A 15561-nucleotide genomic window follows, 5' to 3' on the forward strand; every position below is an offset into this window, starting at 1 on the left:
ACCAATGAAGCATTTAAATGGAAATGTAATATTTATTTTACCGAGAAATAGATAAATAAATTATACACACTTATAAACCAAAATAGGATGACCTAGGCAATCTGATTGGCCCACGAACAGAATACGGTAAAAAAAAACTCACATACAAAAACTATTTTTTAAAGAAAATCCTTTTTTTAAAACCTTTATTACTCATGCAACGATATATATTTAAAATACGCTCATTTTAATTGAATCTTCATTTCTCAGTCAATTGAGAGTATTTGGCAGGTAAAATACACTTGAAAAGATTGTTTAAGAATAAATATGGATCGGGATGTCAAGCCGTTTAGTATTTCTTTCCGGGTCTTCGTTAAAATTTAAACGGTATAATTTATTTCAATAATTTTTTCAACAAATTTTTTATCAATTCATAACAGTTTTCGAAATTGGCATTAATTTCTTTTAAGAATTTATCATTAGTATATGTCGTAACGGGAGATATGGAATCCCCAGCTTTAGGTAATCTCAAATTTTAATAATTTACCGAGGACTTTTTTTAAATTGAAAAAAAAATCTGATTTGACCTAAAATGTATTTTCCGACATTCCATCAATTAAATTTTTGACAATTTAGTGGTAAATTTTTGAAATAAAGTACTTTTAATTTATATTGATCATAGATTTTTCTTATAAATTTTTAAATAAATTCCTAAGGTTCAAGGTATGATTATCCAAAATTCATAAAGTAAGGTAAGTTGCTCTTACACATTCTGGGAATATATTTTGAGTACGATTTTTAAAATTTTAGAATTGCCTTTAGTAAATGATTCAAAGATTGAGTTAAATCACCACGGATTCTATTAGAGGTCTACAATGGTCATGTTTATAACCCACCTGCCATGGTTTTAACAAAAAATCACTCAGCTAACCTATTTATTTAAAAAAAATATTTTGTTTATTTTAAATTTACTTGACCTCCCTAACCCTTTGTTTTAGAGGTATTAACCCGCCTAATGTTTAACGATATTTTAAAAACGGTAGGGGTTAAAACCGCACTTAGCATTGTGAAGGAGGGATCTGTAAAGCCTGGCCTTCGATGAAAAATTTAACGGGTCGGAGAATTTATGCATGGACCTGATTATTAAATTTAAATGTTCTTCTTTCATTTCCTCCAATTTTGAAAAAAATGTGGCATGTTATTTTCCTTGTTTATGAAATAAATCGATAATAAAAAAAAAATTTCTTGGATTATCTAAAGAAAATGTTTTATTTTAAATTCTGTTTTTTTGTGCCTTAATTGAATATTTAATGTGTAATATGGGATTTGACTACAAAAAAAGGAATCCCTTCACATTAATATATTTTTTAAATGACAAATTTAGCTAAATTTTTTATATTGATTTTTGTCGCATTTATTTTTAATATCGTACATTTTGAGAATAAATAATGGGAGTTTTTAGGATGTAAAATTATTAAAACAATTCATTTAATATAATATTAAATTTGCTATAAATTTTATACATGATTTGTCTCATAAATAAGCTTACAAGAATTTGTCAAAAAATTTTCTTAATTATATCTCTGTGCATTTTCCTTCCTTCTTCATCTTATCATTCTGTCTTTCAACAATTATTTCATCCCATAAATTGTAAAGCGGTTCTTTATCCACTTCCCAAATCTTGTCAAGGACTTTCCAACCTCTTTTAGCAGAAGATAATAGATATTCATTACCAGGGTCGAGTGAATACGTGTATTCTCCCATTGTTAAAGACTGGCATAATCTCGCACAGATGCATAACTTTTATTTTGATTGAATATATTATACATTATTTAATTTTTTAAAAAAATACTTTATTTTAGCCCTAAGGAGCGAAAAATAATTAATTAGACATTATAGAGCTTAATCATCTTTTTTATTTACTGAATAGACAAAAAAAATAAAGAATAAGTAACACAATAGTAGAAAGGTTTGTACATATATTAACGAAATCTCGAGACTTGCATAACATTTTTTAGCAAAAATATTGAGTGACGTTTTTAGAAATCGAGCCGTTTAACTATATTACATTTAAGCATATTTTAGAGGTATCTACACCTTATAACAAAATCTATACCTAAAAAAAATGGTGTCCTAGCTCTAAGCAGAATGCTCTATTTAGAATTAAGAACCAAAAATAAGACCAGGACGCAGCCAAAGGGTTTATTTATTAAATATCTTCTATTCTGACGGGGTCTTATTTAGTTCCTCATTCTACTATCTGGCATGTTTTGTTTATCACGCTTGGTCCTACCATTTTAAGATAAAGCACAAGCAGATTGGAAGTTATTTTATTATAATACCATTATGAATATCAACCGTCAAATCTAGAACATTCTTTTAATACTTAAATTAAATATTTTTAATATATATCATCAAAATTTTTGAAAAACCTGCAAACAATTGAGTTCCTCGTAGGATAAACTCATTTCCTCCAGATATCCAGCTAGCACATGACCACCACAACTAAAAACTTCGCTATCCTCAACTTTTATCATCATATATGTGATGCAAAGGGCTATCTCGAATATGTAATAAGAAATATGAACGTCCCCGAAATCTATCACCCCATATATCTTGTGCTCATCATTCGAGTCTTTGGTTACCACTATATTGTGTTCATTAAAGTCGCCGTGTATTACACCTTTCATAATAATAAAATTGTTATTTATATACCTTGAGCAACCAACATGATATTGTTATTTGAATGTTGATTTGATTTAGGTGACATATATATCCTATACCTCTATACTAAAGCCGTATAGGACCGATCTGACATAATTCGGACTGATCTGATCGAACCTTTATTTTATATTTTGGACCGGGTCTGACTCCAACCTTGACAAATTTTTAAATTATTTTGTTTATCTAATATGTTATTATTCCTTTCAAGAATAACACTTAAAAATTTTATTTTTCTTGAGCGCTTTATAATTTTTTTCCCGTTGAGATATCGTAACTTTTTCATGAGACTAATTGGAAGAGAAAAAAAATAGGTTGACTCATGTCCTTGGAAAAAGAAAATACTCAGATTGGAACGATTAGACACTAAATTTTCTCGGATCGTGCAAGCCAGAAAAATTAGGTCTGAAACAGGATGCTAGTATATATACATAATACGAATACACAAAATTATTAATTTATTAAAAATTTATATTAAAATATAATTGAATTTAAACAGACTTATAAACTAAACCTTTTTTGAATTCTGATAAGTGCGGAGTGACGAGTTGGGAAAATCTTTCAATTATGGCATTTGCCAAAATTTTACGATTAACGTCCCTAATTTTAGGAGCGAATTCAACTAGTTTAGGAACGCTTCCAAGACTCCATATAGTCATGTGTCCTTCCAAACCTTTATGATGAAATTTCTGTATTTTTAATTTAAATTTCTTGGTTTGAAAAATGTGCTAGAGACTTTATATTAATAATATTATCACATTATCAGGTATAGAATGACAAAATATTTCATAATATGTGAGTATACATTTTATAAAACACAACAAACATATCCCGAAAAATGATTTGTTAATAAAATAAAAATTGTTAAATTTATTTTTTCAATATTACCTTATATACATAAAGATTGTAATAATAATTTCACAAAACAAATTATATTTACTAAAAGATAATTGTCTATTTTCCCTATATATTTCCCTGCTTGGTAGCATAGGTCGGGCGTGACCGTGACATCGTTCAGTGTTTCACCGGGAATAAAATTAAACATGCGAATTAAGTATAATCCAAATTCTGAAAAAAGTTTAATAAAATATACATTTTATTATAAGGGACAATTATAAGTTGTTAGAAATTTGTCATAAAATAATTATCCTATTACTGTAATAGGCATATGAAATGCTTTTTTTTTGCTTATTTCACTGCATAAAATTATAAATCGTTAATTTATGCACGTTCATGTTTTTTCAAACATATAATATTTTTTTAAATTATAAATTTTTTTTTGGTAAATATCTCAAACCTCCCTAACTCTTACACCAAAAATAATTTTTATTTATAAATTAATTTACTATCACGGTTTGGGATATCTTCTTTTTCAATGATCAATTTTTCAATAGAATAATCCTTACCTTCGATATTAGGTATGATTTGAGGACAATTTATTCCGCGGGTATAGAGATAACGCATCATAGCGTGTTGGGCGTCTTTTTTTTAAGTAACATTCAGAAATATTTTTTTTAAACTTATTAGTAAAAATTAAATACATAATCTGGTATAAGTTCAAAGATTAATATTTAAGATTAAGAACTTTAACTCAACAATTTTATTTACATACTAGCTGCTAGTGTTGTTAAAAGCTTCTATTTGAGACGGTTTTTAAATATTTATCCATAAAAATATTAAAGATTTTGCTCATAGATGGCACAAAGGCTTAGGCATATATTAGCAAAATCTCAAGGTTTAGGCAATATTGTTCTTGCCAAAATATTGTTATCATTTTTTTAAAATCGGCTAACATCGAACCTTTTAACAATACTACTAGCATGGTATGCTCCTAAAGAATGCCGGTATCTATTCGGCGCCAGTAAATTATAAACCAAATATATCACATTTATCTCTTTTAATTTTGTTTTAAAACTAGCAAGTCTGTGGCTAGTCTTTGATTATTTTGCAGGATCGTCATTTCTTCTAAATTGTCTATAGTTAATGGATATTTTTATCTTTCATGACTATTTTATTAACGTTTTCCTCCAATGTTTTTGTGCCTTTTAAATGGTTTTAGAAAGATGAGAATCATCGAATTCGATAAAATAAAATTATAAAAATTAACCCAGACATAACTAAATATATTATATTTGAAGGTTTTAGGCTGATATGGATATCTTCTGCTTCACTCCAATCATGTTTTCTTCCCAGTTTTAAATGCGCACTGTGTAAACATTCCACTTGAAATAATAATTGTAAATGCTATTCAACTCATTATCTTTTATCTCGATAACCAAAATCTAAAAAGAATTCAATAACTAGTTTCCAAAAAAAAAATAAATCATAAAGCAGTATGCACACGTTAACAATGCAAACAGGTCCAGCACAATACTGTAATCCGATATTTATTTTTATAATTCTTGTATAAACATTCATTTACGATGAAAATCTAAAACACTATCATCTTTCATTAGGATAATGATTTAAGGTTTCAATCCTAAATTCAAATCCCAAAATATATTTCCCACCTCTTTAAGAAAAATGAATGTGTGAAGATTTTGAGAGCTACAACACAATTTACCTGTAATAGGACAAAAAAATACAACTAATCCTTAGGCCACGTCTTAGCTTGACTTAATTTATATTCTTAATTTCTGAATTCTACTCAAAATACTGGACCCCATTTTTAGATTTTTAGGTTTAGACATAAGATGATGGATGATATCTTTAAAATATGTTTGGCTCTGAATTCATAGTTAGTGTAAATTCAGGGTAAAGGTGCACTTATTCCAATATTTTAAATCTAAAAGTCACTATTCAAAACAGATATATTGAATTCTAAAAAAAAAAAGGTAGGACGTAGACTTCCATATTTTTATTTTAAAATAAATATCAATAGATTTAATAATCCAATTTAAGTTTTTCTTAAAATATTGAAATTATATTAATGACAAAGCTTTGTAAAAATTGTAAAAAAAAATAATATAGGTAAAATTTATTAGGAAAATAAGATATAATTTGTTATTTTTGTTAGCTAAAAATAAATATGATCTCTATTATTTCGGGTATATCAAGGCAAGGCCGCCTTATAGGTAAAATATTTTGTTGATACCCCAATTAAATCGATGCATAAAACAATATTTATCGGGAGGGAAGGGGTTTTCTTAAAAGAAAAGAAAAGCAATATTTATCTTTCTTATTTTCCTAATAAATTTCATATCAAATAAAAATTTCGAAAGTTGATTATATAAATAATTATATTTTCTTCTAGATTTAATTTATTCGTAGTTTATCTTAATTAAAATTCCCCAATTTTACATTTAGCTTTTATCCCGTGCGTTCCACCATACCTACTAAATTATAGTTAATTTAAAAACCAATATAAGTAAATATGCCATATATTGGGGATCCGTCATGGCATAAAAATTTCTAATTTTATATGAAAAAAAACGACATAAATTTGGCGAATTATTAGCTTCAAAGATGTTTTCAAAACTTCGGCCCGACACATAAAAATATTTTTAACAATTTATCCGACCTGGACCGTAAATATTTTTCCCCGGGCTAAGCTCACCTCTAATATACATTTCAAGTGATAAGAGAAAGAAAAGTATATATTTAAATGTAAAGCCATTTTATATTTATAAGAGCACAAGTTTGACGGAATGCCTATTAAATGGGATCCCCATACTTTCCCTCGGCCCCACTTGTATATCATATCTAGGCTACGCTATACTTTATTTATTATAAGGAAAATTCATTTATAATATAACCAAATGTTTTTTTATATAAGAAAGTAAGATAAAAAAATACGTTTAAGTGAGAAAAACACAAAAATTGGCAATCGATTCTTAAAATAATATAGATAATAATAATTTACTCTTTCAAGTTGAAAAAAATTTCCAAATTAGATAATAAATTAATAGAAAAATTTTAATTAAAAAATTCATATGGATCTGATTATTTTATTGGAATAATTTTAAATAAATATTATTTTTTTAGAGTAAAATTCAATTTAATTATTTTAATTTATAAAATAAAAATAATTCATAAATGATTCTTAACCACGCATTATGTGTAGTATGTTCAACATTGTTTCGAGTTGATCAAACTTTGTGTATAATAATTGGCGTTAATTAGCATTTAGAGCTGTAACTACAAAATGACATTTAGTAGTCCACACTCCTCCTCCCTCCACCCCACAAAAAATTATCCCACCTCATCAAACATTTTTTTTGTGTTTTAAGTCCTTTAACATATGCATTTAAACGTGAATTAAAATTTTATAAATAAAAAGTATAAATATATAAATTTTGCATACATTGCTAACTAATCCCGTCATATATATAATATCAAATTATATATATTTTAAATATGTTGCATAAATATTGCTTAACTTATACTCAGTTGTTTATTAACGAATCCCATCTTAAAAATGAAGAGTCTAGTATTAGAGTATGAAGATAAAGATAAAACAGGATTTAAAAAAATTGATGCTCCCCTATGAAAAAGGTTCTAAGCCATGTTAAAAGGATGGTAAACCGAACCGGCTGGGGAAAAGTTTTCTCTAACCTACTTAACTAAAAAAACTAAAAACCCTTAACCGAACCCAATTTTATTTTTTGAACCCAAATTCACAAAGGATTTAGTGCATTTTATATCAAAAGTTATATATTTAGATTCTTTCAAATGTAAATATTTGAATGAGATTTCAAGATTTATAATATATATATTAAATTTTCGGTCATCTTGTATATGGAAGTTAGTTAATTGATTTATTTATAGGTATTCGCTGATAGATAATGACGACAATAGTCTTTACAATCTCAATGAGGTTCAAAAATTATTTTTTTAAATTACCTAAATTATTTTAAGCTAATAACCTCAAAATGACATTCCTTTTTAGGTATTTTTTAAAAAAGTTTAAAATTTAGGGGGCTCTTTAAATTTTTAAGGGGCTGGAGTCCCAGCGCCCCCAACTTGTGCTGATAGAACATTTTCGTATTTTAAAATTAAAATTAAATATGTAACTTTTTATGTGATTTGTATTTTTTCATAATTAAACATTTACCCAAAAATAAAAAATCTTCAAAGATTTTGAGATTTTTTAAAATAAATTTTTTATTAAAAAGATATTTATGAGAATGCTCAAATAAGTGTTTAATTAAATTTTATCTTAAAATTCCTAACCTTTTTGTAAAAATCTTTTATAAGTAAATATTTAGCGATTTTTACGCATAAAAAATCTTTCATGTGATTGAAAGTTTATCCTCAGAGATTTTTGCTCAAAATTTTAGCATTTGAACATTTTTGTTAAACCCGGATTTTTTTTTCGAAATGTATTTTTTATCATCAATAAAAATTTTATTGTTTATATTTTTATGCCCAATAGAAGTTGAGATAAATTACAAAATATGCTAAGGAAGTTTGATAGTTTTTTTTTTAATCCCCAATTTTCTAAAAATAAAAAAAAAAAGATTTCTAAAATCTTGATTCTGCAAAGATAATTGGAAAAAATTTATCCTATAATAACTACCTAATATATAATGAAAAAAGAATATATAATATCCTTTCAAATGAAAACGTCATACGCCCGGATGGTATATCCCTCATTCCCTGACTTCTCCCGCTGACCTGGGACTACACATTGGTCTATTTTGCAGCAAAGTACGACCTCTCATTTTCAGCCATCGAAAAGGCAAAAATCCTAAAAATATATGCTGGCCGCATCAGCACAGTGTTCATATAAATCGTTACCAATACCTTAGGCATGTTCGGAACTGTAATTTCGATAAAACCCATAGAGAAAAAAAGAGACAGAACACAGGCGATTCCAACTAAGGATTCTAACTTTGAGAGCAGATTTCACTCGAAATCTGAGGTCCAATTTCCTAAGCATTCACTCCTCTCTAGGATGATATGTACCTTTTTTTAAAGTTCTTTGTAATGTTTAATAGAGTTTGGAAAGAGTGCATATGGATTTTTTTGAGTGTAATGATAAAAACTTTATTTTAAGTGTAGATGCTTTTTCAAAGTGGATTGAATTTGAAGAGGTACATGGTTTAACTACGGGAATTATTTTGAAGATATTATGGTCGTCTAGATTCGGCATTCCGAAATGGGTGGTTTTGGATGGTGGTCCTGGGTTTGTGAGCGAAATGTTCGTAAGTTTTTGTTTGAGAAATAATGTGCAACATATGCTGGCACCACCGTATCACCCTAGTTCTAACGGACAGGCAGAAAGATTGGTGGCTGTTGTTAAGGGTTGGTTGAGAAAGGCCAATGAAGGCAAAGAAGAAATTTGGATTGCTCATTTATATTATAATAATGGGGTAGGAAAGGATGGTAAATCTTCTTCGGAAAAAATGTTGGGAAGAAAAACTAATACCTTTTTAGATATGTTTAAACCTGTTTCGAAAATGTTAGAAATTGAAAATAATGTGGAATATGAATATATAATTGATCTAATAGTCTGGGTTAGGATGTATGGGAGTGATAAAAAATGGGAAAGGAGGATAATTATAGAAAATTTAGGTAATAAGATTGGAAGATATGACGGAAGTGCGTCGCCATAGAGATCAATTAAAATGTAACTAATAAACATAGTTGATAGGTAAATACGATGGGTTAAATTATCTTTTTGGTGTTGGGATAGGTCAATAATGTAAAAAATAATTATAATAAATATATATATATGGGATTATTGAAATTGAATTAATATGTATATTTTCGGGGTTATTTTGCAAGTGTAAATGGTTCTCTTAGTAAACTTCTTTACTTAAAATTTATTCGATTAGAATTAATAAGTGGATCTTAAAATAAAATTGTTAAAATTAGTATAGTTGTAAAATATACGAGGGAATGTAAAAAGGAATTCATTAATAAAAAGTAATGTATGGGGGGTTGTTTAAAAAAAATATGTGAAATTTAATTTATATGTTAAATTTAATGATTTTTAAATAATAGAAGGTTATACAAAAAAAAGGGGGAGGGGGGGGGAAGGAAAGTAAGTTATAGAGAGAAATATATTTTTGGAATTGAGGTTAGTGCAAATGTTAAGATTTAAATAAATGAGTTTGCACATAAATCAAAGAAAATTCAATAAGAAAAATTGGAAATATATTTTGGGATCAGGCATAAATCAAAGAAAATTCAAATAGAAAAATTGGAAATATTTTTAGGATCGAGGTTAAGTTTGATTTAAAAAAAAAATATAGTAATAATAAAAACAAGAAATAGGGTATTTATAATTGGGGTATAGAAGTAAATTTATTTAATGCGATTTTATGAAGGAATTGAAAAGAGGTTAGAAATAAAAAAATTTTTTATTAAGGAAGGTTAACAAAATCATTTATTTAAAAAAATATTTTTATTTCGAAATAAAATAATTTAAATTTAAAGAAAGTTTTGGATTTAAAATAAAATTTCTAGAAATAATAAAAATTATGATGACCTTCTACATACGCACGCCACAATCCATAATACAAGTAAATCAGGCTAATTTAGGGAGTCCATTGGCTGATCCCTGGTTAGATAGGTGGTCAATACAACAACAAGGCATAATTACACCCGAGCCACAATTTTCAATAAATGAACGAGGGGCTCCATACACTTTACCTACTACAAGCAATTATGACTCACTTATAAGGAAAGAAGATAATTTTTCTCAATATGCGATGGTGAGAGAGCAACCACGGACGCCTTTAGGCAATATCCAATGTTTTCTGTGTGGTAGACTGGGGCATAAAATAGTAGACTGTCAGGCGAATTATGGACCGTTACCGCCAAAAATGGTGTGGAGAATTCTGAATTTCACGGCAAAGGGAATTGTTTCAAATCCTAATACGAGCAACTTCATGAGATAGGTACAAAGGGAACCTACAGGATCTGTAGTAAATAATCACCTTATAGCGTCAGAGGCAGAAGCGTCATTAATAGAAATACAAAAGATAGAGGACATGCTATTGGCAAACCCTGATGATGAAAATTTAGGAATTGATCCCATAATTCATCCCAAATGAAAGGGTGAGATGTTGTGAATAATTATAAATAATTTTTTTTTGATTTCGTTTTTCGAAAATTATTTTTTTTTTATAAAGAAATTATTATTATTTTTTTTTATATACGAAAATTATAAAAAAGATTTCGAAATTAATTAATTTTTTCTTTTGTATTTGAAATAATATATATATTTTTGAATTATAAAAAAAGATTTCGGAAATTATAAGTAATATAATTTTTTTATTGTTCTTTTCAAATTATTGCAACTGCTACACTGAGATAACAAAAAACTGATACTGAGAGGTAAGAACTAACAAATTGTTGGGATTGCTATACTGAGATAACAAAAACTGATACTGAAGTAAGAACTAACACACTGAGATAGATTTGTAAATTTCAATATATTTAAAATAAAATAACACGGTCAGATAAAACACTTTATTTATTAATAAAATTTGTGAAGTTCATTAATTTTGCGGAAAAGAACAATAAAAAAATAATATTACTTATAATTTCCGAAATCATTTTTTATAATTCAAAAGAAAAAAATTAATTATTTTCGAAATCTTTTTATAAATTTTTATATATAAAAATAATAATAATAATTTCTTTATAAAAAAAATAATTTTCGAAAAACGAAATCAAAAAAAAAATTAATTATAATTATTCACAACATCTCACCCTTTCATTTGGGATGATTTATGGGCTCAATTCCTAAATTTTCATCATAAAGGTTTGCCAATAGCATGTCCTCTAACTTTTGTATTTCTATTAAAGACGCTTCTGCCTCTGACGTTATAAGGTGATTATTTACTATAGATCCTGTAGATAAAACCGTTCGGTTCTCTTGGTACCTATCTCATGAAGTTGCTCATATTAATATTTGAAACTTTGCCGTGAAATTCGGAATTCTCCACACCCTTTTTCGCGGTAACGGTCCATAATTCCCCCGACAGTCTACTATTTTATGTCCCAGTCTACCACACAGAAAACATTGGATATTGCCTAAAGGCATCCGTGGTTGCTCTCTCACCATCGCATATTGAGAAAATTATCTTCTTCCCTTATTAGTGAGTCATAATTGCTTATAGTAGGTAAAGTGTATAAAGCCCCTCGTTATTTATTGAAAATTGTGGCTTAGGTGTAATTATGCCTTGTTGTATTGACCACCTATCTAACCAGCAGCCAATGGACTCCCTAAATTAGCCTAATTTACTTGTATTATGGATTGTGGCGTGCGTATGTAGAAGGTCATCATAATTTTTATTATTTTTAAAAATTTCATTTTAAATCCAAAACTTTCTTTAAAATTAAATTATTTTATTTAGAAATAAAAATTTTTTTTTAAATAAATGATTTTGTTAACTTTCCTTAAATAAAAATATTTTTATTTCTAACCTCTTTTCAATTCCTTTACATAAAATCGCATTAAATAAATTTACTTCTATACCCCAATTAATAAATACCCTTTTCTTGTTTTTATTTTTACTATATTTTTTTCTTTTAAATTAAACTTAACCTCGATCCCAAAAATATTTCCAAATTATTTATTAAGCAAATAATTTTTTTTAACAATAGAATATGCAATTATTTTTAAGTGGACAATTATATGTACATTATATATGTAAATGTGATCATATTTATTAATTTTTGCATCCTAATGAAAATATTCTTATTTGTTTTTTTTTAAATATATTTTTAATTTGATATTGTACATATTTGTATCTGACCACCGCTTTTTAAAATTAAAAAATTTATTATCAAAAAAAGACCGTATTTATTCCTATAAATATTAACTTTTTCCTATTGAATCCCATGTAAAATATAAATGTCTATATTCTTATTCTTTGCAATTAAGGATAATATAATATGAAAACAATAATGAAAACGGGAATTTACCGATGTAGGACTGTTTTTGCGAATCATATGAATTCAAAATTTTGAAAATGTATCCATCGGGGAAGGTATGCTCTAGGTGAGAGTTATTAATGTCTTTATCGACCAACACATGATAATTTTTATCATCATAACTGTTAAGTTCTTTTATTTTGATAACCTTTTTTAATATAAAATATTTAAATTAATTTAAAAAAGAATAATATGTGTTAGGATTTTAACGAAATATACCGTGATATTAACATTATAAATTCGTTCTCAAGTATCGAAAAAGTTTGTCCATTAGTTAGATTTTTTTTACTCAAATTTCAAAAATGATAAATTTTTGTAAAAAATATGTTTTTTAAAACTTTCATTCCGTATCTAGAATGGATGACCTTTTCAACAGTTTGTAGACTTGCATATGGTTTAATTATCTGTCCAGCTTCCAACGTAGGCCCATTCGATTCTGACATCTTTATGTCTCTTAATATTGAATATACAGGTGTTTTAAAACGTAACAATTAATCCAAAAATGTTAAAACCTGATAATATATTAAATTTTAGAATTACTGAGGCGGAAGATGAAACTTTTAAATGGGCAAAAAAATCTTATAAATGGAAAATTTAAAAGAGTGGTATAAAATTAGAGACTTGCAAACCCAATATTTAGTGTCAGTCCTGCCTTTATTTGAAAAAAAAATCCTATTTTCAAGCCCATTTTCGATTTTTTAAAATAAAATAATCCTTGATCCAAGCCGGCGTGTTTTTAATCCTGCTATATTTAAAATTTTGTCGTGTTAAATCATTTTGGCTGTATTTTGTAAATTGTTTCAAAGGAGAGAATCTGAGCGGCGATTAATTGACACAATTAAAATTTTCTTACAAAATTCGGGCAGCCCTGAGAAAATATTTTAGAGTTCTGCACCGAATTCTGAATTGTGGTTTTTTTTATTTTACGTTCGACTTGAATATTTATAATCATTCACATTTACGACCTGCTTCAGACCTGGTTTTCGATCCGGCCTGCAGGTCTCTGATAAGATTTATAAATAAATTCTTGGAAAGTCAATTTTATATTTTTTTATACTATTTAGAATCTAAGTTATTAAACGTCATTTTTTTTAACTCTTCAGTTTTCTCATGGGGTCTATACCAGGGGTGGTAAAATTAATCTTACTCGAAATGGCTATTATTTATAATTCCAAATCTTCAGTAATTCATTAAATTTATTTTAGATTATATATTAAAATTTCAATAATTTTTTTTCAGCAGTTTTTAAAAAATAAGAAAACGCTTAAAATGAGAATCTTATAGCATTGCATTCGAAATGCAATATTGAACAGTTTTGAAACATTAAAATATAAATTTTATGATGACGAAGAAAAATAATTAAATATTTTAAAAAAAAAAATCATTTTTTAGAATCTCGACTTCTTATAATGTAAAATATGTATAAAAAATCAGCTTTCGGGTACTCAAAAAATCTAACAATTTCTTATTTTTCTCGATTTTGAAGTTTCTCGCTTTTAACGCTTTAAATTTCTGGTTCTTGGGGAAAAATTTTTTATAAGCAAATTAATTATATTATAATTATTGTTCAACAATAAAATTAAAAACTAAAAATTATCGCTAAATTAATCTTAAATATTTTATAATAATTAAGGCTGGCGGGCAAAAAATATTATTTTGTTTTTAATAATAAAAAAATAAATATAATTAGTATCAAATTTAAAATGAAATTGTCTAATAATTTAGAGATGTAAGTGAACAGGAGATCCCTATTTAAACTTCAATGTCGGTCCGAATTCCAAAAAATAAATTTGGAATTTGATTTCAAAAGGTATAAGAAATTTAAAAAGATCTAAAAGAGAAAAAAAACATTATATAAAAATATTTAACATTTCTGGCTCTAGAAAAGATATTAATTAAATTTGATCGTCCAATCCCCATCTACAATTATATATTTTATATAACTGTGATTCCAAAGCCTAATCTAAATCTTGAACGAGCTTGGGACAATCGAACTCTTGCAGACCTCATTAAAGGGACTAGAAATTAAAATCGACAAAAAACATTATATAAAAATGTTTAATATTCATGGGGTCAGAAATGAAATCAATTAAATTTGCCTCTCCTACCCTGACCTGTAATTATATATTTTTTAAAAATACAATTCAGCAACCTATATAACTCATGGAGCCAGCTTGGGACATTAAAACTCTGGCAGACCTCATTTAATTTTTCATAGATTATAATTATATAAAATATTATATATAAATATTTTTACCTTAAATTATTATTCTGAATAATAGGTATTCTAAATCTAGACGATCTTCAAACTCGATTTAAATTTTTTTCTTTTTTTAAATTTAAGAAAAATTTGGGCTTGTCACCAAAAATTTATTGATATAAAGTTATCATTTTAATAATTATTAATAATAATAATATTCAAATTATTTATTTGAAATATTGGGAAAGAATTCTTGAGGGAAGGAGATTGTAAAAGTAAATATTAATTAATTTACTAAAGTAGTTCAATTTGTAATAAGTATAAGGTATAATAATTTAAATTAAATCAATAAACATATGGGAAATAATAAAACAAATTTTTAAAACGTGGTTTTTTCTTATTTTTACATAGTTATTATATGTCTTACATAATTATTATTTACATCTTTCCCATTTTTTTGAAATGAGTTGAATTACATATAGTATCTATCATATAATGAATTTAATTTTTCTCATTATTATAGAGTTGTATTCCACATGCATATTATTTTTTTATTTAGCATAAAATCTTTAATGATAATTTAATGCAATTCACAACACCAGGGGCCCCTACAACGGTGGGGGGGGTCCGAAGCAACTGCTTCAGTAAATTTGAATGGGGATACCTTTTTTTACATCCATCATGATCATGTGATTTCTGGTTTATAAATGTAACAATAAGACCCCCCCCCCCCACTTAATATTTAATTTAATATATTGACGGAAATTTTG

At 26.8% G+C, this 15561-nt stretch overlaps 1 protein-coding gene across 1 annotated transcript; it reads right to left on the reverse strand.

The window, feature by feature from the left end:
* Positions 1 to 1423: 1423 nt before the first annotated feature.
* LOC135926516 (hydroxylysine kinase-like) lies at positions 1424 to 14972 on the reverse strand. Its single transcript, XM_065462420.1, has 8 exons — positions 14849 to 14972; positions 12930 to 13044; positions 12583 to 12739; positions 4047 to 4181; positions 3641 to 3768; positions 3215 to 3389; positions 2412 to 2662; positions 1424 to 1779 (listed from the first exon to the last, which is right to left on the reverse strand). Exons 2-8 carry the CDS (start codon positions 13032 to 13034, stop codon positions 1555 to 1557), a joined length of 1176 nt encoding a protein of 391 aa, XP_065318492.1. The 5' UTR covers positions 13035 to 13044; positions 14849 to 14972; the 3' UTR covers positions 1424 to 1554.
* Positions 14973 to 15561: the final 589 nt, after the last annotated feature.

Source organism: Gordionus sp. m RMFG-2023, chromosome 3, assembly GCF_954871325.1.
Source record: "Gordionus sp. m RMFG-2023 chromosome 3, tfGorSpeb1-WG-v2, whole genome shotgun sequence".
Classification (NCBI taxonomy): domain Eukaryota; kingdom Metazoa; phylum Nematomorpha; class Gordioida; order Chordodea; family Parachordodidae; genus Gordionus; species Gordionus sp. m RMFG-2023.